The sequence below is a fragment of the Heptranchias perlo genome, chromosome 1 (assembly GCF_035084215.1).
Source record: "Heptranchias perlo isolate sHepPer1 chromosome 1, sHepPer1.hap1, whole genome shotgun sequence".
NCBI lineage: Eukaryota > Metazoa > Chordata > Chondrichthyes > Hexanchiformes > Hexanchidae > Heptranchias > Heptranchias perlo.
The window spans coordinates 90,484,927-90,508,915 of record NC_090325.1 but is presented as its reverse complement, the minus strand read 5'-3'; the positions used below and the strand labels follow the sequence as shown (position 1 = coordinate 90,508,915).

The following is a 23,989-nucleotide window of genomic DNA, read 5'->3' as shown; positions in this document are numbered from 1 at the left end:
ATGCATTATGAGGACTGCAAAAGAAAGTAAAAATACTGATGGGAAAACATCTCATGCATGGAAATCTGGTTTCATAGTGGTTAAAAAGCTATATTCCCTTTAAAGGAGAAAACAGTATGAGCACTTTCCTGGAACGATGAGATGGTGGCTATGCAAATTTTGCGCAGTTTTAGAGTTCTTGCAGCCCAAGAAAGGTTTTCAGCAATTGACATAAAGGGCTGACAGAAAAATTTTAGCACCATAGACCAAAATCCTGTTACACATTAGTTCTGTAGAGTACTTCCTGGAGAGTGTGTGTTTGAAATAAAGACAGAAGTTAATTATCCCATGCCAGGAGCATATTGTCTTGATCTGGGTGGACAAATGTCTATTTCCCTGAAGATTATTATTCCATTTGGGGAGTTGCCAAATGTTTAGAACCGTGGCAGTCTTAACCAGTATGGGGCATTGATATGACCTTTGCTTCTTCCCACCAAACCTTCTGTAGGTCAGGAGATTTAACATAAATGGGAAAAGCCCACAGAGACAGCTAATTCCACAATCCTGCATTCACAGCAGGCAAGCTGCGCTCAAAGGGACATGGATTGGAGTTACAACTACAACATTGTAGCCCTAATTCCCCAACTCGTGCTCCGTGTGACTGTGATTCCCTATTTGCGATCATGAAATTAGTTCAATAGAGAGAGAGAGAGCGCATCTAACTAGAAACCACCTGTCCAACAGGGTCTTGAACAAAGCAAGTGATGCTCCCCATTTTCAGCGAAGTGATAATAGGTTGGTGAACCAGAACTTTGGAATACATGCAGTACAAATATAGTTCCTCATAAGGTGGCAGAAACTGGATAGGCCATTTTGTTACCCTTAGCAGCTCTTTTTTTAGTCCCAATTCCTCACCTTTTCTCCACATCTCTTAATACTCTTGCTTCCCAAGTAAGTTCTTTTCAAACCTGTCAATTGATTTGCACCTATGGCCTACTGGTGCAATGCATTTCACATTCTTACAATCTTTTTTGTGTGAAGCGTTTTTTTTTCCTGATTTGCTTTTAACTGGCTTAGTTCAAATTTAAGGTTGCTTTTTTTCATTCCCTTCTACCCTCTCAATTCATTTTGTTATTTTAAAGACCCGAGTTAGATCATCCCTCAAACATCCTCGGCTCTAGGGAATATAATTCAAGATTACCCACATGATCCTCATTGCTCAGTTCCTTCATCCATCACTAGACTTTCTACAAGGCCAGTTCATCCTTCTGTGATGATAATTCCCTTGGGGGCAGGGATGGAAGATCAGAAGGATTAGGGGATCCAAGGTGGGATCCAATGGAAGTTCAGAACCAAATCAGGCTTTAACGGTAGACCTTGAAACCTGATACCTGAACCAGAACAGGTCTACAGTACTCCACTGTGCACTGTGGATGATTTGACTAGCTAGCTAATTCACCAGAGCAACCTGTAGGGACAGACCCATCACTGGGGTAACTCTTCTCACTTGACTCCAGGGCCATGATTTTAGCATGGTGCCGGGAAGCCAGCAGGCGGTTGGATTTGCACCTGGGGATCCCAGAGGCAAAGTGAGCGGGTTTAAATCTGCGATCGTATCTTGATTGCAGTCCTTTGCTTCAGCGTTTCGCGTCTCCAGGCTGCGCAGCAGGCCGAATGATGCAATTTAAAGCCCACTATTTAAAGGGCCAGTCCAAGAATGGATTTTGAAGGAGAAAGGAGAAATGGAGTCCTGGAAAGCAAAGGCTGGCCCTGGATTTAATGATGCTTCCCTGGATATACTGCTGGCTGCAGTGAGAGCGAGGAGGGAGGTGATGTTTCCAATGGATAGCAGGAAGCAATCTGGCTCTGTAACTAAAAATGATTGGCTGGAGGTGGCAGAAGAGAAGCATGGTGCCCAAGACTTGGGTTCAGTGCAGGAAAAGTGAGTACAGTTGCTGAGTCACCCACATCCTGTGTTATTCAACACCCGCACCATCCCACCCTGCCATCACTCTGTATTAGCACGCCTACCCCATCACATAACTCCTCACATCCACTTAAGTGTCAGCAGCAGCAACCATCCTTTCTATGTACTTCCTCAACTGCCCTTTTATTCATCCACCACAATCCTGATGCAATGTGATACATCTGTCTGATAATCACCCTCTGATGCATCTCTTTCATGGTCAGCCTCATCCACAGCAATGGATTCATTGGGTGAATACGTCACCTTCAGTCACTCACAGGACTGTTCTTTCTCCCCTTGTAGAAAAGAGTGAAACATAAGGGAGAGGAACAGAACTGAAAGTGGCCCACCACATAGTGGAGGTGACAGATGTGGAGGAGGCGGCTATGGAAATAAGTCAGACCGTCGCATGCCTATCAATCGGAGATGGAGAGACTGGAAACCCACAGATGGCTGGTGACAGAACTTTAACATCTTTCACACACATGATGAATTGATTTTATCAATGATGTAACTGTGCCAGACCTCAGTATGGACATTGGAAAGATTGTCACTTTTGCGATGAATCATTAATATCGCTTTCTGTTGTCTTCCGGAGCCTTCGTACCTTCACGAGCAATCGGCAGAAATGGAAGAAAGTGATTTCTCAGGGGAGCTCATTCCTTCTGAGTTTGCACAGTCACAGGACATCCAGCCAGGCACCAGCGTTGGTACTCACACTTCGGTGGGTCCTGTTAGACAGATAGTTGGGTTGTCACCTGGTGATTCATCACTCACAAGTGAGCACGAGCAGACACTGGTGGCAGGGGCAGCTGTGGAGAGTCTGCGTTGGGGGGGCGCACTCCTCTCCAAGCTCTGCTCAGCTGGACACAGATGTTGAACCCCAGGGGCCGTTGTTGAGAAGGAAAATGATAGAGGTACAACTCCAACTTTGCGAGGTAGTGGAAAAAGTGCCACGCACACTCTCCACAATAGCGGAGAGCAGAGGAGTCCAACTCCATCGCTAGTGGATTAGTGGCTCAGGCAAGTGTGAGAATGTCTGTGATGGAGAGAATGGTATCATCCATTGAGCTTCAAGCACGGCTCTCAAGCGAATCCATGCAGGCCATAACAACGGCCGTGTGGACTCTGGATGCCAACATGTCTGCCACCTTAAACAGGCAGACAGATACTTTAGCCGTGGCCTTACAACACAGCACATCTGCTCACCAGCCTGCTGGCCGGCAGAGTGGTGGGAGTGATGTTGCGCTGGCCCGGGAGAGGGATGATGGTGAAAGAGGACATGGAAGTGGGGACTCCACTCAAAGCACTATCACATCTCACCCGTTGTCCCCCCTCAACCAGTACCCGCAATGCTGCCTCCTCTCTTGATGGCTGAGTCTGCCCCTGCACAGGTGCAGGTGGAGCAGTCTTTGGTGGGGTCCTCACGGGCTCCAAAACCCAGAGGTCATACGCTGAGAATGTCTCAAGAGTCAGGGCAGGGATCTGAGCAACCTGCCACTACATCTGCTGAAGCCGCAGGGGATGCACCACATAGAAGCGGTTGAAAGAGAAAGGCTAAGCAATTGTAATTCACCAAGGGCATGTACAAGGGCGTTTGAGGAAATGTCATGTCGTTAATTTATATATTTTTCTGTTTATGTCACATTAAATGTAATAACTCTCACCACCACTGCCATGTCTTGGCCATTATTGAGTCCCTTTTGTGAATTTGCCATTTTGTGTGCCACCCTATGGGCACGTGTGCCACGGGTGTATGCATTTGTGCAAAGTTGTGGGGGGGGGGGGGTTGCTGGTGGTTGTTCCAGGCGGCCGGAGTATTTCAAAGTCTTCAATTTGCAGATCTCATTATGAGAACGTGTTAGAGATGAAGGAATCCCTGGCAGCAATGTGCATGGCTGCTCTGGCAATGGGTTTTTCTCCTCCTCCAATGTACTGTGGAATAAATCCATTGTGTCTCCATCCTGATCTTGTCAGTTTGAGGTGCTCTAAAATGTAGGTAAATTTGTCTGAACACAAGAATTCTCAGTAACAAAGAAATCTCAGTCTAAACGCAAAGAACTGCCAGCCAAAGGTTCGTTTGAGAGAACTGAGTGCCCAGCTGCAAAACCTCACCTTTTATTGAGATGTGTCAATCACTGGTTTAAAGGGCCAAATGAGCTTCGGCTGCAACTTGCCTCCAATTCAATGGCGTGTTTCAGAAGCCATGAGAGACACGTTCAGGAGTAGTTGAATCCGTTTCTATTGCAGCGTCCACAAAAAGTTAAGTACCTGAATTGGCCCTTTAAATATCAGCTCACTGACTTTAAGTGGGGACGGGACTTCTGGGTTTCTGTTGTGCATGCGCATGCTAACGGGCCTGGGCGTGCTGGAGCCGGGATGTGGTCCTGTTCCAAAAAGCTGGTACTTTAACCTCCCACCCTCCCCCATCCCCCACCCCCCACGTTCTTGGGGATTAAAATGACTCCCCTCCCCCCCCCAGATAACTCTAAGTCAATTCCTTAATGAATAGGGTGACCTTAATTAGATGAGTACTGGTAAGCTGCATGAATTTAGATAGTTAAGCTCTAGCAGTATTTCTACACACACTTAAGGATCCTTAAGCCTTTGCTCTGTCAACAGGTATGTAATTTCTCTGGATTTAGCTCTATGGACAGTGTGTGTACACTTCATATCGGGCAAACAGAAATTTTACATGTAGCTTGGTTTGGAGACTCAATCACAGTGATGAGCTTCCATGCACTTTAGACGTAAAGAAATCCCCAAGGTGGAACATCCAAGATATCTATATTGTGTTATACTTACTTCCAGTCATACTGCAGGCAGAAGGCAGCCACTGGAAACCTACAGGAATGGTCCCTGGCACACACAGGTGCTTAGGAAGAGGGGGTGGGGGGGAAGAGAAGAGGGGGTCAGGAAGGCATCGCGTTTGGGAAGGGGCTAGGGAAGCTCAGGGCATGGGAGACTCTAGGTTTCCTTGTGGAGCCCGGAGAGCATTCCCGCACCTCCTGGCCCACAGGAAACAGGAAGAAATAAAAAAAGAACTTAATTCTCTAGGCAAGAATTCTTTGTGCAAGAAAATCAAAAAAGTTAGTATGCAGGTGCAGCAGGTGATCAAGAAGGCCAACGGAATGTTGGCTTTTATTGCTAGGGGGATAGAATATAAAAACAGGGAGGTATTGCTGCAGTTATATAAGGTATTGGTGAGACCACACCTGGAATACTGAATACAGTTTTGGTGTCCATATTAAGAAAAGACATACTTGCTCTTGAGGCAGTACAAAGAAGGTTCACTCGGTTAATCCCGGGGATGAGGGGTTGGACATATGAGGAGAGGTTGAGTAGATTGGGACTCTACTCATTGGAGTTCAGAAGAATGAAAGGCGATCTTATTGAAACATATAAGATTGTGAAGGGGCTTGATCGGGTGGATGCGGTAAGGATGTTCCCAAGGATGGGTGAAGCTAGAACTAGGGGGCATAATCTTAGAATAAGGGGCTGCTCTTTCAAAACTGAGATGAGGAGAAACTTCTTCACTCAGAGGGTAGTAGGTCTGTGGAATTTGCTGCCCCAGGAAGCTGTGGAAGCTACATCATTAAATAAATTTAAAACAGAAATAGACAGTTTCCTAGAAGTAAAGGGAATTAGGGTTACGGGGAGCAGGCAGGAAATTGGACATGAATTTAGATTTGAGGTTAGGATCAGATCGGCCATGATCTTATTAAATGGCGGAGCAGGCTCGAGGGGCCGATTGGCCTACTCCTGCTCCTATTTCTTATGTTCTTATGTATGTTCTCGTATGTCCTTATGTAAGTTCTCTTATGTCCCCAGATCCACTTGCTGCCAGGTCCGGCACTGGGTGGGACAACTGCAATTCTTGGTTGAAATTGCGTCGGGATCCTAATTGCATTATAGGACCCCAATTTAAAGACATTCATGAGTCCCTTGTTTGCCTGTTGAGAACTAGGCGGTTAAAATGGGGGCGGGCAGCAGTGTGTTGGGAATGCAGCAGCAAGTATGCTACCGCGATTAGCGTCGGGAGGGCAAGGTTAAAATCGGGCCTCAGCCTTTACACTTTAATGCAGAGAAATGCAAAGTGATACATACTGGCAGGAAGAACAAGGAGAGGCAATATCAACTAAATGGTACAATTCTAAAAGGGGTGTAGGAATAGATAGACCTGGGGGTATATGTGCACAAATCTTTGAAGATGGCAGGACAGGTTGAGATAGTGGTTCAAAAAAGCATACAGAATCCTGGGCTTTATAAATAGAGGCAGAGAGTACAAAAGCAAGGAAGTTATGATGAACCTTTATAAAACACTGGTGCAACCACAACTGGAGTATTGTGTCCAATTCTGGGCACCGCACTTTAGGAAGGATGTGAAGGTCTTAGAGAGGGTGCAGAAAAGATTTACTAGAATGGTTCCAGGGATGAGGGACTTCAGTTACGTGGATAGACTGGAGAAGCTGGGGTTGTTCTCCATAGAGCGGAGAAGATTGAGAGGAGATTTGATAGAAGTGTTCAAAATCATGAGGGGTTTAGATAAAGTAAATAAAGAGAAACTGTTCCCATTGGCGGAAGGATCGAGAATCAGAAGATTGGTGATTAGCAAAAGAACCAAAGGCGACATGAGGAAAAATGTTTTTCTGCAGTGAGTAGTTATGATCTGGAATGCGCTGTCTGAAAGGGTGGTAGAAGCAGATTCAATCCTGGCTTTCAAAAAGGAATTGGATAAATACTTGAAGGGAAAAAATTTGCAGGGCTATGAGGAAAAAGCAGGGGAATGGGACTAACTGGATTGCTCTTACAAAGAGTCAGCATGGGCATGATGGGCCAAATAGGAAAGTAAGATGTGAGGAGGACATAAAGAGTCTGCAAAGGGATATAGACAGGTTAAATGAATGGGCAAAAAGGTGGCAGATGGAGTATAATGTAGGGAAATATAAGGTTATTCACTTTGGTAGGAAGACTAGAAAAACAGAATATTTTTTAAATGGTGAGAAACTATTAAATGTTGGTGTTCAGAGAGACTTGGGTGTCCTCATACAAGAAACACAAAAATTTTGTATGCACGTACAGCAGGCAATTAGGAAAGCAAATGGCATATTGGCCTTTATTGCAAGGGGGGTTGGAGTACAAGAGTAAGGAAGTCTTACTACAATTGTACAGGACATTGGTGAGACCTCACCTGGAGTACTACATACAGTTTTAGTCTCCTGACCGAAGGAAGGATATACTTGCCTTAGAGGCGGTGCAATGAAGATTCACTAGATTAATTCCTGGGATGAGAGGGTTGTCCTATGAAGAGAGGTTGAGTAGAATGGGCCTATACTGTCTGAAGTTTAGAAGAATGAGGGGTGATCTAATTGAAACATATAAGATTATGAGGGGACTTGACAGGGTAGATGCTAAGAGATTGTTTCCCCTGGCTAGAGAGTCTCGAACTAGAGGGCATAATCGCAGGATATGGGGTTGGCCGTTCAGACTGAGATGAGAAGAAATTTCTTCATGCAGAGAATTGTGAATCTTTGGAATTCTCTACCCCAGAGGGCTGTGGATGCTGAGTCACTGAATATATTCAAGGCTGAGATAGATAGATTTTTAGACTCTAGGGAATCAAGGGATATGGGGATCGGGCAGGAAAGTGGAGTTGAGGTCGAAAATCAGCCTTGATCTGATTGAATGACAGGGCAGGCTCGAGGGGCTGTATGGCCTACTCCTGCTCCTATTTCTTTTGTTCCAATGGCCTCCTTCTGTGTATCCTCTGACTCACCGTGAGCAATGCCTTGGGAGATCTGATAGTGTTTCAAATGAGGTCTGTCAAGTGTTCTACAGTATCTCCTTAATTTTATACTGTATGTCTAGAGATGAAAGCTCAACATTCCATTTGTCTTTTTGATCAAATTTACACATGAAAGCTAGTTGTTAATGATTTCCTTCTCTTTGTTCTTCAATCTGTCCCAACCCATGCTTCCCCGTTTGTCATTCTTACGTTCAAAGTGCACAAACTCATATTTCTGCACTTGACCAAGGTGGCAATTGCTCAAAGCATGAGCATAGATAATGAGTGCCGGAACATTATTTGGCAGTGGGAACATCATTGCAGAGCCTCAACTTATTCTCACTTCACATCAACACTCGTGCACTGTCAGTCACCACATGGCAATCAAAAGCAAGAACTGTAGCAAATTTATTCCTTCAACTGACAAGGAGACCAGCTGGCTCCTGCTGAGACCAGCTACTTTAGTACAGACTGGGGAATCCACCGATCGAGTTGTCGGGAGAAATCTTTTGGAAACAAAGTTCTAGATTGCCAACACTTAAAAATGGAAGACTTCCCCAATTTTGGTACATAGCTTCAGGATTAAGTTTGGGCCTGAGGCAGATTACGGCTCCCTACATTCTGTGTCAATAACCCCAAACTCTGAACAGCATCCACCATGATTGTGTGAATTTTTCCACTTCTCAATTCAGACAACCGTATGAACTTCCTGAATGATAATGTTTTATTTGGACCGAGTGCAACATATCGAAGTTTGCAGATGATACAAAGATGGGAGGGAAAGTAGAGAGTGAGGAGGACATAAAAAACCTGCAGGGGGATATAGACAGGCTGGGTGAGTGGGCGGAGATTTGGCAGATAAAATACAATATTGGAAAATGTGAGGTTATGCACTTTGGCAGGAAAAACCAGAGAGCAAGTTATTTTCTTGATGGCAAGAGACTGGAAAGTACTGCAGTACAAAGGGATCTGGGGGTCCTAGTGCAAGAAAATCAAAAAGTTAGTATGCAGGTGCAGCAGGTGATCAAGAAGGCCAACGGAATGTTGGCTTTTATTGCTAGGGGGATAGCATATAAAAACAGGGAGGTATTGCTGCAGTTATATAAGGTATTGGTGAGACCGCACCTGGCATACAGTTTTGGTCTCCATACTTAAGAAAAGACATACTTGCTCTCGAGGCAGTACAAAGGAGGTTCACTCGGTTAATCCCGGGGATGAGGGGGCGGACATATGAGGAGAGGTTGAGTAGATTGGGACTCTACTCATTGGAGTTCAGAAGAATGAGAGGCGATCTTATTGAAACATATAAGATTGTGAAGGGGCTTGATCGGGTGGATGCGGTGAGGATGTTCCCAAGGTTGGGTGAAACTAGAACTAGGGGGCATAATCTTAGAATAAGGGGCTGCTCTTTCAAAACTGAGATGAGGGGAAACTTCTTCACTCAGAGGGTGGTAGGTCTGTGGAATTTGCTGCCCCAGGAAGCTGTGGAAGCTACATCATTGAATAAATTCAAAGCAGAAATAGACAGTTTCCTAGAAGTGAAGGGAATTAGGGGTTACAGGGAGTGGGCAGGAAAGTGGACATGAATTTAGATTTGAGGTTAGGATCAGATCAGCCATGATCTTATTAAATGACGGAGCAGGCTCGAAGGGCCGATTGGCCTACTCCTGCTCCTATTTCTTATGTTCTTAAATCATAGGCAGTTTTGCAGAGAGGAATCATTTCCCCTAGATATTTTATTCAAAATATTCAAACTTAAGATCCTTACAACAGAAAGAGAAAATTTTTGTTGCTAATTTACCTACCATGTAATAGCCAATTCCAAAACCACAAAGGAAAATAGGTACTGCCATGATGTGGCCATCCCTTCCACATTTGTCTCTCTCTGTCCTCCTACCAAGAAGTGCTACATCCTTCATGCTTAGCATTTAGTTAACAATTGAGTTTATTAACTCATTGTGAACTGATTAACTTTTCTCAACATGGAAAACAAACTGGGACTTTCAGACTCATGAAATGTGAAAAAACTTCAAGAACTGGGTTATTCATAAGACTGGCAGGGAATCATTGAATCTTACTGCATAAGAGGCTGCCATTTGGCCTATTGTGCCTATGCTATCTCTCAAAGAGCTATCCATGAAGCCTGAATTTTTTTTGCTTGCAAAAGGGAAAGATAACTGAAATGAACAGCAAAAGGGTGGTTATATATACACACCATGAGAAGGAAAAATGCTCATGCTTCATCCATGCAGCACCAAACATATTAAGAGGCAATACATCTTTATTCTACACTCAGGTGTATAAATTTACAAAAATGAAAAGGGGCTGTTTCTAATGGGTTATAAAAATGAAAACACAACTCCTTTGGAACTGTTTGCTAGTAAATGTTGTGAACAGATCCATTTGAGAAGCAGAGTGCTCAGTACAATTAAGTGCAATGTACATTTGAGGGGACATCTTTATATTTGCTCAAGATATATTGTCCATTCTGGTGGATACTGAGGTAAACCTTTTATTAGAAAGCTTGCAGAGATGACCATCCTTGTGGATGCACAAGGGACCAGAAGTAAGTTTTCCCTGGTTTATTTCTGAACTTCTACCATCGAGCTATGCGTGTTGGGTCAAATCAGTTGACATTGTGCTACCTGTGGGAAAAAAAACTGTGGTGCAAGTTGTACAGTTGGAACCCAAAAACTCTTATTTCATCCCTCCCTAACAGATGCATTTGTAACTAGAAAGAAATGAAAGGCAATCCGAATGACCCATTCAAGTTAAGAGGAATATAGATATAAAGGTACTCTGGTGGTCACTTGGGCAGTAAGCCACATGTTGAAATCATCCCTACGCACTGTGTGAGATGTCCTGAATGTGAATGTATAAAATACCTAAACATACTTAAATCCACAACACTTGAATGCCTTGGAGTTTATTGCTACCTAATTAACCAAAATATCTTATTCCAATAACATTAACACAGATTCTGTTATTAAAAGTTTAAAAAATACAACTTCAATTGTTTTTACTTTCTGGCATTTTCATTGAGGCACTAGAGAGGTTCCATCTGCCATCACTAATTTAGCAATAATGAAATTGTTGGTAGTGGAAGGGTTAAATATGGCTGACCTATATCTATCCATTAACTGCAGGGATGAAGATTTAGGTGGCTTTTCATTTAATCTTCAGCCTTAGAGACAAGATCCTTGGTGGCTGAAAAATGATTTACACTGAATCCTCTTATCCCTCTGTAAACCTAGCAATAGCAAGTGCAATTATTTTCCCTCTTGCTCATCTTAATGACTAACTGCACAAGTGTTAAGGTTATTAATAAGTCTAAGATACACAAAGACTCTATGGGATTATAGCATTGCAGGTTAGACTATATAAAATGAAGATACATAAAACAATTATACACTTAGCAACAAACGAGGGAAGAAAAACAATAAGATGGGATTTCCAAACATGTTAGAAGTGCATTTTTTAGGATTAGTTCATGGATTATTACTACTTACAATAGTCCAGGATGAGGTCTCCAAACCAGCTTTTAAACAAACGGTGATCACTACAAACTGTGGAGAGAATGAAGGGTGTAAATAGTAAGTAATACATGTGGAATTCTATAAAAGAATGTGGTCATCACAATAATATGGACGTGTTATGGTTTGTAATTTTTTTTTTGACATACAAATCCCGAAAATCCTTGGAACACAATCATGATGTAACCGCCGGAATCGCACCCACTGGTGCCTACCAAGCGATGACTCTGCTGGAATTTGTGGGATCAGTGGCAGAAACCTATGGTACAACTGATCCAGTAATCGGGAACTCCTGGTTTCGGGAATCTGTGCCTCTGGCTCCATCCCAGATATTTGCCTTGTAAGTGGCGGTCAGAGACTCCGCCCCTTACAAGGCATGGAAGAAATGGCAGAGACTCAGTGCCACCAGGACCCCGCCCTTTTCTGGTAGGTTCCGCCCGCCGGCCTCCTGCTGATGTTATGGCAGGTGACTGACAGAACCTCTGCAGATTTTCTGTGCATATTTCTGATACAATTCAGAAATCTGAATTTTTTTTCTTCTAAACAAATGTTCAGGTTTAAAGCATGAGCAATCCTTTGAAGTATAAAAATTTCAACCAACAGTGAAATGAAAGTAATGGGTTAAGGTTTCCTGAGCACAATGCACTACTCTCCCCCTCCAGATGTAATCCAGTAACCCTCCTCCCAGCCTCCTGAGGCTACGGCAACACAGTTATTGTGCAATTCTCACCTGTTCATTGTTGTTCTCTTTAGAGTGTTCAACACAAGGGGGAGATGAATTTTCAACTAATACATCAAAAGCTTTGTGTCTGATTAAAAGAAGCTGGGAACTAAACTAGAAATATTAATTACTGTACTTAATCTAGCTGTCAGTTGTGAGATCCATTTGCTACAAGAATGATTTTTAAAAATTAAAACAGCTCTGTTCAAAAGAAAACAAAAAGCTTGTTTAAACAGGAATGGGAGACATTTTAATCCTGATAAATGTAAAAAGCTAAATAAAAATTACACTGCACTATAGACCTCTAATGATAGAACTGCATTCAAAACCTAGGCATCCTTCATATTAGTACTTTGATCAGCTGAGTTTGAACCAGGACTTTAACTGGTACGCCTAGGCCTTTGTCCCTGTCTGCACGCTTTTTGCACTGCAGGTTCTGCATCACTGGAATTGTTGCATGTGTCAGGTTTTAAGATGTGTATCTGTAAAGCAATCGCAATTGCTTGAATTTTCTCTAACAGGCAGCACTTTGTGTAACCTTAGAGCGTACTGCCCCCTTAACAGCCAACATCATTCACCTTTGAGGGATGGAGGCTCATTACATCACGCAGTAAATGACCTCAGTGACTCCTGTGGCTGTTAACTTTTTGGCAGTGCATTTAGCAATTCCTTACTAAACTTCCAGCTGTTTTATGGGGAATGCTGGGTTAAGTGCAAGATGGATTTGGAGATGTGGGATGGCATTTTATGGTGTTGGGAGGGTAACAGTTCTTATCCTCTCAGATTTCGCAGTAGTCAGTTGAAATTTCTGACCTTTCATTGTCATCAACAGCTTCCTATTATGATTCCCAGTATGTCATTCTGGCAAGTTTTTTCCAGTTGCTGCATATGCCTATTGTCTCATTTTGTGGTCAACTACTGGGACTCATATTCCATCTCATTGCCTTCTCTCCATTTTGGTTACGGTACTAAACTTTCTTGTTCAGGTTTCAGTTGTTCCACCTCTTTGTCTGATAATATAACCTATTAATGTTCAGGTACTCTCAGTTTGCATATAAATGTATATAGCATTATGTATATTTTGAGGCCATAGAAATGACTGAACCAAATATAGGAAATTATGTCCCAAAATGCCTATTTGCAATTTCATAAATGTGTACTTAACCTTCGCACTGTGGTATTTTTTCTTCAAGTAATCGTACAGCTTCTCACTTAAATGTCCACTGATACAGCAATATGGTTGTGATAAATCATCATTGTAGCAGTATTGGTGGATGAATGAATCACATCAAGAAGTGAATGATTAATTTCTGGTGCGTGGATAACAGACACAGCAGCAGTGCTACTAGATATCTGCGATTCAGAGAAAGGGATGTCTTGAATCACGTGTCTTCCACGTATGGTGGCCTAGATTTTCCTCCCATTTACTGTGTGTTTTGTGGCAGATTCAGGTGAAATCGAGGTGGACAGTGAAGGAAAATGGGGTGGGGAGGCCTGGCACCAATTCCCCACCCGTTCTTCCAACCAATGTGGGCGCCCTATTGTGCTCGCTGCAATCCATTTGCCGCATGTAAACTACATTAAAATGAGGTTCAGAAGTCAAAAGCTGCATTCCCCATCCCTGTCATCACAAAACAGTGCCTGTATAAAAGAGGTGCTGCATGTTGCTAGATGGTGAAAGGCAGGCAGAATTACTGCTAAAGGTTTTCGTCGTGACCAGAATTTTTTTGTGGAAAAGTTTTTCTGCAGCTTTTTTCACCTTTACTTAGCTAATAGGTGCAGCATTACTCCTGGGATTATGTACTGGGATCAATCTGCAGCTGGTATGCGATGTGAGGCACCTCATTCTGCACGTCAATGCATGTTATCCAGGGAACTGCCAATATTCTTTTGCTTTCAGGCAGTCCGCAATCTCACCACTGTTCAAAAAGGTGAGCTGAAAATGCAGCCAATTCCCAGAGTGGGAGAGCCAAGCTTCGATGGGTTGAAGGCCTTTGCCCTTCCTTGAGAGATAATTCTGTACTTTCCTTCCTAATTATTGAATCAATGTCAAAAATCCAGGAAGTGTAAGCAGACTGTTTATGGTAATTGAATTTGAACATGCTGTTTTCTCAGTTTCTAACTACCAACCAATGCTCAGTCAGAAGTCGCCTGTCATAATATGTTCGAATAGCTAACAAGATTTCACTTTAAGAAAGCTTCGCCAGAGGAGAGCAAAGCGAAAACATTAGGTGATTTTTTTTTGATATTGTAGTTTTGAACATTCATCCTCTTCAGTCTTGCATAAGTATTCGGAACTTCAGGAGGAGAAATGGAGGAATTAATTCTCCACTAATATCACAATGTTTTATAGGTTATGAGTATTTACAAACTGACTTACTGTGTAAACCATATTTCCAAGTAGCAGGCGGCCAGGCGTCTTTCCATTTTGAAATGCAGTGTCTGCAGGAAGCAAAAACACTAACATGAGTTCAATAGTTCAAATTATTAGTTGCTGAAAGCTCCAAGAAAATAATCCCACATCTGCTAGTCATATCACAGCAGCAGATTTTTCATAGTTAATGTACGAGCTGATATTTAAAAGAACTGCTATTCTGTGAGGGTAGCACAGTAACTGTTCCTCCAAGGTTATTGTAATAAAATGAAATAGCTGCAGCAGGATTTCTTTTTTTACATCTCACAGTGCACTGGGGCAGTTCTAGTGCTCTGCACGTAACTAATGTTCCTCCAAACTTTCAAAAAAATCAAAAGAATGATCTTGGGAAATTTAGGCCGGCTAGCTTGACATCTACTGTGGGAGAAAAATTGGGAGGCGATTCCAAAAGAAGCAAGCTGAGGACACTTAATGAGAATAAGAGCAATAATTCGAAGGCAGCAATGGCTTCTGCACACCCATGCCAAAAAAATTAACAGACTTTTATGCTGCAATAAATGAAATAGATGACATTAATGCAGTTGATATTATTTATCTTAACTTTCAAGAAACATTTGATCATAACCCTTTTGACTAAAGTGAAAGCTCTTGGGATGACAAGCAAGTTGCAAGTTAGACAGTGGATAATGAATTAGCCATCTAAAAACATTACAAAGAGCAGCAGTTAATGACAACTGCTTCACATGGTATTCCTGTAGCCACAGCTGTCCAACACGTTGATGCTGGGACATCTGATCTGAGAGTATTGAAAAATCATCCAAGTTTGCAGAAGATATGAAGTGGTGTATAAAATGTCCAATACAAAGGTTAAAGTTAATGCATTAATGTACTAAAAATATAAAACATGATCACAAAGTGAAGGATATTTTAATCAAGATAGATGGGAAAAACATTTAGTTGCAACAGTTCACCAAATAATTGGAAATATCAAAGTTACAGCAGTGGAAAACAGAATGTTCGGAATCTGTGGAACACCAGATACTTCGGGCTCAATTTTAACATTGAAAAATGGATGGGTTAGGGGCGGGGGGCATTGAAAATTGCCACCATTTCAGACCCGCCCCCAACCGCCCATTTCTGGTTCTCAACGGGGCGGGTGACCAACCTGCTCCCAGGAGGTGGGTCGGGCCTTAAAACCTTTCAAGGAGGCTTCACGCCTCCATTTTTCTGGACTTACCGATTTCAACCCCGGGGGGCCGGGCTTTCCAGGCTTTCTGTTTTATGCCTCGTGGTAGGTGGTGAGAAGGCCCGAGACTAACAGGTAGGTGACTAGAAAGGCACAGCTAGTGGGCCTGGAGGAGCAGGAGTACGTCCCCCAGGCCCAACAAGTCTGTCTGCACCGACCCCCCCCCACTCCGATCGCAGACCACCAACCCCGATCCTCCCACCCCACTCCGATCCTCCCACCCCACTCCGATCCTCCCACCCTCAACGATCGTGGACCCACCCCCCCGATCCCATCCCTCATGACTCATGACCCCTGTGCCAACCTATGCCCACCCATGCCCCCGTGCCCACCCATGCCTCCTCCCTCCATCCATACAAACAAAGCCTGTCAATCAGGCTGGACAGTTGGACAAAAAAAAAGACGTCCTTATGTCAAAATTGTAAGGACATCTGGGAAACCCGTACTAATTGGTTTGCCAACCTCAATTTGACCCCCTGCTCGGTTTTAAAATTGAGCCCTTACACTCTATAATACTGCTGCAATATTGCACATGCTGGAACAGTGCTGGTACCATTTGTATAGTGGTCTGTGGGAAACATGCAGTTCTAGTGACTTATCACAACTCTGGGAGGTCAGTGTCACCCAAAACCCCTTTTATTAATATTTCTTAGGAGGTAAAACAAGCAGCACCCAAAGACAGTGGCTTCACAAATTTGACCCCCCCCACCCTCAATATGGTTACTGACAACATAGATAAAGTTGAAGAAATTGTACTGGGGTACTATCTGCCAGGAAACATTTTCCCGCTAGCCTAATACATACTGCAGAAAATTATAGTTAACTTTGCCTTTGAATTTCTACATTTAAGGGAGAAGATTCCAGAAGACATATTGAAGCAGAAATTGATCCTTGTTGCCCCCTTTTACAGGCGTAGAACAAAAGCAAGGAACAATTTTGGGGGTCAATATCCCATAACCTATATGTGCCTTGGGTGCGGGCATCACCAAATGTCAATGAGGGGTCTAATGTCAGTTTTAGGCCTCCTGCTGCAAATTGGACAGCGTTGAGTGGCGCTGGGCCTGCTCTGCTAAGGTTTCCCCAGGGATTGCTGCAGTCATCACCAAAAAGGTGAATTTAAAAAAAAAACTCCCCTGTGGTGCCGGGAGGATTGAAGTGATCCTCCCAGCTCTACAGCACTCCTGAGGGCTGCTACTAGCCCATGATTGCAACCCTTGTGTTCTCCTCCATCCCGCCCCACCCCACCCTCCTGGGACTTATCCGAGAGCCGCTGCTGGTGAGGCAGGCAATCCAAGTTCTAGCTGGCCACATGAGCGGGCTGCCCCTGGAGGTGGCACAGGTGCCTGCAGCTCGCCCCTATTATTAAAATAAGGCCAGAGGCCAATTTCTGGCAAGCATCGGGCCTCCCAGTCTGGGCATGCGCTGGAAGTGTGCCATCAGTTATATGCCCAAAAAAAGGCCATAACATTTTTAACCCATTGTCCAGGGAGTAGAAATGTTCACTGATCAGATAATTATTTAATGCAACTATATATTTCACAGTTTATTAAAGTACAATTGCCATCACTAGATGGAGATTGATTTGGGAGAAATTTGTATACATGACAAATCTATTTTCTTTAGAAAGATTCCTCCTCCTCCCTTCCCAAAACAAAATTCCATTTAAAGCATATCAAAAAGTATTTTTTTTCCCCGTTTCACTCTTTTGTAAGTATTGTGTGTTTTCTGTTCCAATAAATTTTGCTGAACCTTTAGGCTCAGGACAAACAGCTGAAAGTGCAATTTAACAGACGGGTAAATATTTAATTTTACATTTGCCAGTTTAGGAGAAAAAGATAACATAACAAGCCCTGGATTGTATGCATAAGGAAATAAGGTAACCTGAAAAGATCCTGCTAAACATTTCTGTTTGTCTATGCTGCTCACCATGCTCGAGGGCTTTCAGTGGGAACCAAAACAGAATAACCGAGTGGAACAGACCGTTCAAACAATGAACCCAGAAAACCTATGGGAAAAGAAAAATCCATGAGAACCATTTACGACAAACCAGCACTGTGAACTCTAACCCTTCTCTTTATCGTAGCTTCAAATTCACTAAGTGTGTTTTTGTCTCACCACCACTGTGAGGTGTTTTTACTGACAACCACTTTTAATCTTTTAAGTACTTGGGCTTATTTTGCAGTTTGCCCACAGCAACATCTTTTGATATGATTGCTATATTTTCACTTTGATTCTAGCACTGCTGCACAAATTGTTCACTACCAAGCAAGTACTCCAAGCCAGATTTCAGAATTCCATTTAATAAGTAACATTCTTAAATCAGCACCATCTCATTATAAACTTAATCAATGAATCTTTGTCACTGTACACTCTATGTTCATTAATACAAAATTTAACCACTCCGCAAGCAAAGAATTTCCACTGCCAATTACATATCTCTAATTAAAGTGTACTTCAAACAAGTACATTAAATCAGAAAGGAATTAAAAACAGTTGCATTAAAAGCACTTGGTGCCAAAGGGACGAGAGTTAACTGTACTATTACATCCCTATAATGATGTGCTATAAATTCATGAATAATTTGTTTTTTCTACATTTGATCAAATTACTGGAGACTATCTTTTGTCTTATAAACTCCCTGATGTATCAATTTCTTGAGTTAAAGGGGCTAGAATGAAACCATCATTAATTGGGCTGGCTATTCTAAAGAGATGCTGCAAGTGGCCTAAAAATGTTTTTTTTTGATCCAGTCTCTTTGCTCATTTGTTATTTCCTGGTACAACCACTATATCGAAGCTGGGTCACCCATTTTCAATTAGCTATTTACACAAAGAAAATGGAAAATAAACATTAAGGATAATATTCACCCACCATAATGGTAGTTTCTCATTATAATGTTCTCCTATATACTGTTCCTCCTCCCCAGCTCCATTTCTGCCCGATGCTACTCAGTTCTCTGCAAAAAAAACCCCTTCAATTTGACAATGAGGGAGGGAGACTGACATTACTACTAACTTTCAACTTCTCTAATATAGGAGCATCATTAAATAGGTAAAAAGTCTTAATGATGCTGGGTCAGTATACTCAAGTTATGTTGCCAATTCCCATATTACATTCTGTCCTGGGACAATGAAGCTCTGCTCACTGGCATCCAAGTGCTGGTTAAAAATTAAAAATTAAGTTTTAAAAGTTCCTAAGAGTCCAATGTATCATCTTTGAACTTTTAAGACTTGGTTTCTTATTGATTTGTAGTTATGATGCAGTGGTGTGGAATCCAAGAAGTGCAAGACTACCTCCTGTAATGTGGACTCACCTTTTGCCTAGTTGTGTTTCATATGGCTGGCACCTTTAATTACATTAGAGATTTGTAATGTATATGTAAGATAACTGGTTCACAGGATATACAGTAATAGCACTGAACATTCTGTACACAGGATATTTTGCACACCAATACCAATATTTTCCTCAAGGTGTAAAATATTCAAAAAAGTGTGTCAAGCATTATGGAAATTCTTTCTATGTATGTGATGGACATAAAAGCATTTTGGGAAATGTCTTTAATTCCTCAAAGAAGTAAAAGGCTGAAACGGTATTTACGAAAAAACAGGTTCACTGTTAAAGAAGGACACTTGTTAAAAGCTTGTTAAGGAATGCTGAGGTAGGTCTGACAATGTTACCCAATGCTAATGTGCTACAGAAGTTCTATGCAGAACTGATTTAACAATTAGAAGTGTAGAATGTCACACCACAAAAAAGACCATTTAGACAATCAAATCTGTGCTGGTGTTTTTCCATTCCCCTGCTTGCTCTCCATATCCTTTAATAATTCTCTCTTTAAGCAACTATATAATTCCCTTTTAACAGAATTTATAGACTCTGCTTCAACAACAGTTTGTGGCAGAGAATTCCACATTCCAATCACCCTCTTGTGTAAATAATTTTTTTCTAACTTCCCCTTTATTTCTTTTTGTCATGACCTTAAATTTGCGCCGTCTTCCTGGAAACAATCCATCACTATTTATCCTACTATAATCCTTCACAATCTTGAGACCTTATCAGGTCTTCCCTCAACTTCTCAGTTGCAGATACAAAACTAAGGATTCCGCTTGCACCATCACCTTTAACAACCTGTGCAAAGAAAGAAAAGCCTTGCATTTAGGACATCGGGACCTCCCAAAGTGCTTAACAACCAATGGATTACTTATGAAGTGCAGTCACAGTCCCTACATAGGTACAGATGGCAGACAACGTGCGCATACAAGATCTAACAAGTAGCAAATAAATGAATGACAACATAATTTGTTTTTGATGGTGATGGTTGAAGGGGGAAAGTCGTCCAGGATACTGGGAGAATAATGCCATGGGATCTTTTCATCCACTTGAGTTGGCAGACGAGGCCCAAGTTTAAAATCTTACTGAAAGACGGCACCTCCAACAATGCAGCATTCCCTCAGTACTGCACTAAAGTTTCAGCCTGGATGGAGTGCTCAAATCCTGGACAGATATATGCTCTTCAAAATCATAGTGATATTGGGGCGGTAGCACAGAACAATGAAGGGTAACCATGATGGGTCGTTGAGGGTGGCCTGGTACAGATCAATGATCCGGTATGCCAAGTTCCACTTCTTAAGCTGTATGGGAATACTGCTAAGGGGACATCTCACGATTGCCACTGATCTTGTGGCTTGCCTGCTTGTAGATGGAGGTTGTTAAAACAGCAACACTGTTTTGTAGGCACATTTGTTCTCTATATTGGGAAGTAGTCTGTGTAACAGGTGGGAATCCAATACATAGACACTCACTGCTTCACTGTCAACGCTGACATGAATAATATTGTGGCACATCTATTGTTTCCAGTGCAGTCTGACAAACTACAGGGGAAGGCATTAGGCATTGTTGCAGTATCTCAGATGAAAGCTCTCACTGTTCCTTTGGAAGCTGTGTGTGCAATATTCAAGATGTAGTGGTTGGCTTCAACTTACTTAAATAAAGCCAATTACATTAGTATGAGGGGCGAGTTGGCTAAGGTAGATTGGGAAATCAAATTAAATGGTATGATGGTTGAAAAGCAATGGCAAACATTTAAAGAAATATTTCAATATTCTCAACAACTATACATTCCATTGAGAAATAAAAACTCCATGGGAAAAGTGATCCACCCGTAGCTAACTGAAGAAGTTAAGGATAGTATTAGATTAAAAGAAGAGGCCTATAAGGTTGCCAAGAAGAGTTGTAAGCCAGAGGATTGGGAGTCTTTTAGAAACCAAAAGATGGCTAAAAAATTGATAGAGAGAAAATAGAATATGAAAGTAAATTAGCAAGAAATACAAAAACAGATTGTAAGAGCTTCTACAAGTATGTAAAAAGGAAGAGAGTAGCAAAAGTAAACATTGGTCCCTTAGAGGCTGAGACAGGAGAAATTATAATGGGAAATAAGGAAACGGCAGAGACGTTAAACAAATATTTTGTATCTGTCTTCACAGTAGAAGACACAAGAAACATACCAGAAATAGGGGGGAACCAAGGGACTAATGAGAGTGAGGAACTTAAAGTAATTAATATCAGTAGAGAAAGAGTACTTGAGAAACTAAAGGGGCTAAAAGCTGATAAATCCCCTGGACCTGATGGCCTACATTCGAGGGCTCTAAAAGAGGTGGCTGCGGAGATAGTGGATGCATTGGTTTCGATCTTCCAAAATTCCCTAGATTCTAGAACGGTCCCAGCGGATTGGAAGGTAGAAAATGTGAAGAAAGGAGGGAGAGAGAAAACAGGGAACTACAGGCCAGTTCGCCTGACACCAGTTGTCGGGAAAATGCTGGAATCCATTATTAAGGAAGTGGTAACAGGGCATTTAGAAAATCATAATATGATTAGGCAGAGTCAACATGGTTTTATGAAAAGAAAATCGTGTTTGACAAACCTATTAAGAGTTTTTTTTTGAGGATGTAACTAGCAGGGTAGATAAAGGGGAACCAGTGGATGTAGTATATTTGGATTTTCAAAAGGCATTTGATAAGGTGCCACATAAAAGGTTGTTACACAAGATAAAGGCTCATGGTAATATAGGATTGGTTAACGGACAGAAAAAAAATAGTGGGGATAAACGGGTCATTTTTAGGTTGGCAGGCTGTAACTAGTGGGGTGCCGCAAGTATCGGTGCTTGGGCCCCAGCTATTTACAATCTATATTAATGACTTAGATGAAGGGACTGAGTGTAATGTATCCAAGTTTGATGACGATACAAAGCTAGGTGGGACAGTAAGCTGTGAGGAGGACACAAAGCATCTGCAAAGGGATATAGACAGATTAAGTGAGTGGGCAAGAAGGTGGCAGATGGAGTATAATGTGGGGAAATGTGAGGTTATTCACTTTGGTAGGAAGAATAGAAAAACAGAATATTTTTTAAATGGTGAGAAACTATTAAATGTTGGTGTTCAGAGACACTTAGTACAAGAAACACAAAATGTTAGCATGCAGGTACACAGGCAATTAGGAAAACAAATGGAATGTTGGCCTTTATTGCAAAGGGGTTGCAATACAAAAGTAAGGAAGTCTTACTACAATTGTACAGGGCTTTGGTGAGACCTCATCTGGAGCACTGTGTACTGTTTTGGTCTCCTTATCTAAGGAAGGATATACTTGCCATATAGGCGGTGCAGCGAAAGTTCACTAGATTAATTCCGGGGATGAGAGGGTTGTCCTATGAGGCGAGGTTGAGCGGAATGGGCCTATATTCTCTGGAGTTTAGAAGAATGAGAGGTGGTCTAATTGAAACATATAAGATTATGAGGGGGCTTGACAGGGTAGATGCTGAGAGGTTGTTTCCCATGGCTAGAGAGTCTAGAACTAGAGGGTATAGTTCCAGGATAAGGGGTCGGCCATTTGAGACTGAGATGAGGAGGAATTTCTTCACTCAGAGGGTTGTGAATCTTTGGAATTCTCTACCGCAGAGGACTGTGGATGCTCAGTCGTTGAATATATTCAATGCTGAGATAGACAGATTTCTGGACTCGAGAGGAATCAAGGGATATGGGGATCGGGCAAGAAAGTGCAGTTGAGGTCAAAGATCAGCTACGATCTGATTGAATGGCAGAGCAGGCTCAAGGGGTCATGTGGCCAACTCCTGCTCGTATTTCTTATGTTCTTTATGTTCTTACAGAGAACGGTTGTAGGCAACCATGAAGGAGGGATTCTGAGACATCATTAATGCCTACTGTTCTATGCTGACACAGATCAGTGGCAATGTCTCTCTAGCAGTGGCATGGATGCAGTAACAGAGGAGTATCTGGCTGGTACTCACAGTCAACAGTAATTCTGTGCCATCACCTAGCCCTGCACAAGAGAGGTGCCACTTTTGAAACCAATTAGTCCACAGTATCTCCTAGAAAAGGAGACCCTGCTGAGAGATTCTGTACAAGTTCATCATTAATGACTTTAATGAACAAAAATCATATTTCCCTAACCTTCCCATAATGTTTGTTAATTCATTTTTGGAGGGGCAAAATCCTCAGAGCATCATTAAACACGAATAGTCTGTTAATGATATTAAAGCACTTTTACACTCAGCCAATTTTAGCAAAAAAAGTAAACAAGATAACATCAGTTTCCTTATGACTTAAGAAAAACAACTTGCATTTATATAGCACCTTATCGTGCCTTAAGAACGTACCGAAGTATTTTACATCCCAAAGCAATTACAATGAATTATTTACCTTTTAAAAAGTGTAGTCATTGTCATTACACAGACAACCGCGGCAGCTAATTTGTACAGTAAATGACCCATAACAGCAAATGAATGACCAGATGATTGTTTTTTGACGTTGGTTGGAGGAGGAAATCTTGGTCAGAACACCAGGAGAATGCCCTGATGCAGGTGGGGCCTCAGTTTAATATCTTATCTGAAAGACAGCACTTCCAACAATGCAGTACTCGCTGCACTTAAGTGTCATTCTGGATTATGAGCTCAAGTCTATAGTAGGGTTTGAACTTACAATCTTCTAAAATTGAGATGAGAGTGTTATCAACTGATCCAAATTGCCACTTAAATATTCATGTAGAGAAATGTCATGTGATAAATAATTAGGTGGCTATCAGGACCTCATTAATTTGATGAAACCACTTTAAAACAGGTGATTCCATGATCCAGGCACTTGTGGTTGGGGACTGGTGCTTGTGGGGAGTGCATCTCTGGAAATGATGTCCCTGCTGTGGGTGCTGGATTGTAGAATAATCCTCAAACGTCAAATGCCACACAGTGTATACTTTATTATTGAATCACAAATAGTTGAAATTCAGAAAGCTCCCATGCTCCAATGAATCACATCATAGTTTGTTTTGCGCAATAACCTTTGCACCTCATATGTATGATATAATTTTTTTGAGTTT

General features: G+C 42.0%; 1 protein-coding gene across 1 annotated transcript in view; it reads right to left on the bottom strand.

Moving 5' to 3' along the window:
• Nucleotides 1-23,989, bottom strand: part of atp8a1 (ATPase phospholipid transporting 8A1) — a 417,286-nt gene that overhangs the window by 42,622 nt on the left and 350,675 nt on the right. Inside the window, exons 29-31 of the mRNA XM_067988311.1 lie at nucleotides 17,531-17,609; nucleotides 14,365-14,426; nucleotides 11,240-11,296 (exon numbers count right to left, since the gene is read on the bottom strand). Coding sequence (XP_067844412.1) covers nucleotides 11,240-11,296; nucleotides 14,365-14,426; nucleotides 17,531-17,609 — 198 coding nt within the window. The remainder of the gene's footprint in view (nucleotides 1-11,239; nucleotides 11,297-14,364; nucleotides 14,427-17,530; nucleotides 17,610-23,989) is intronic.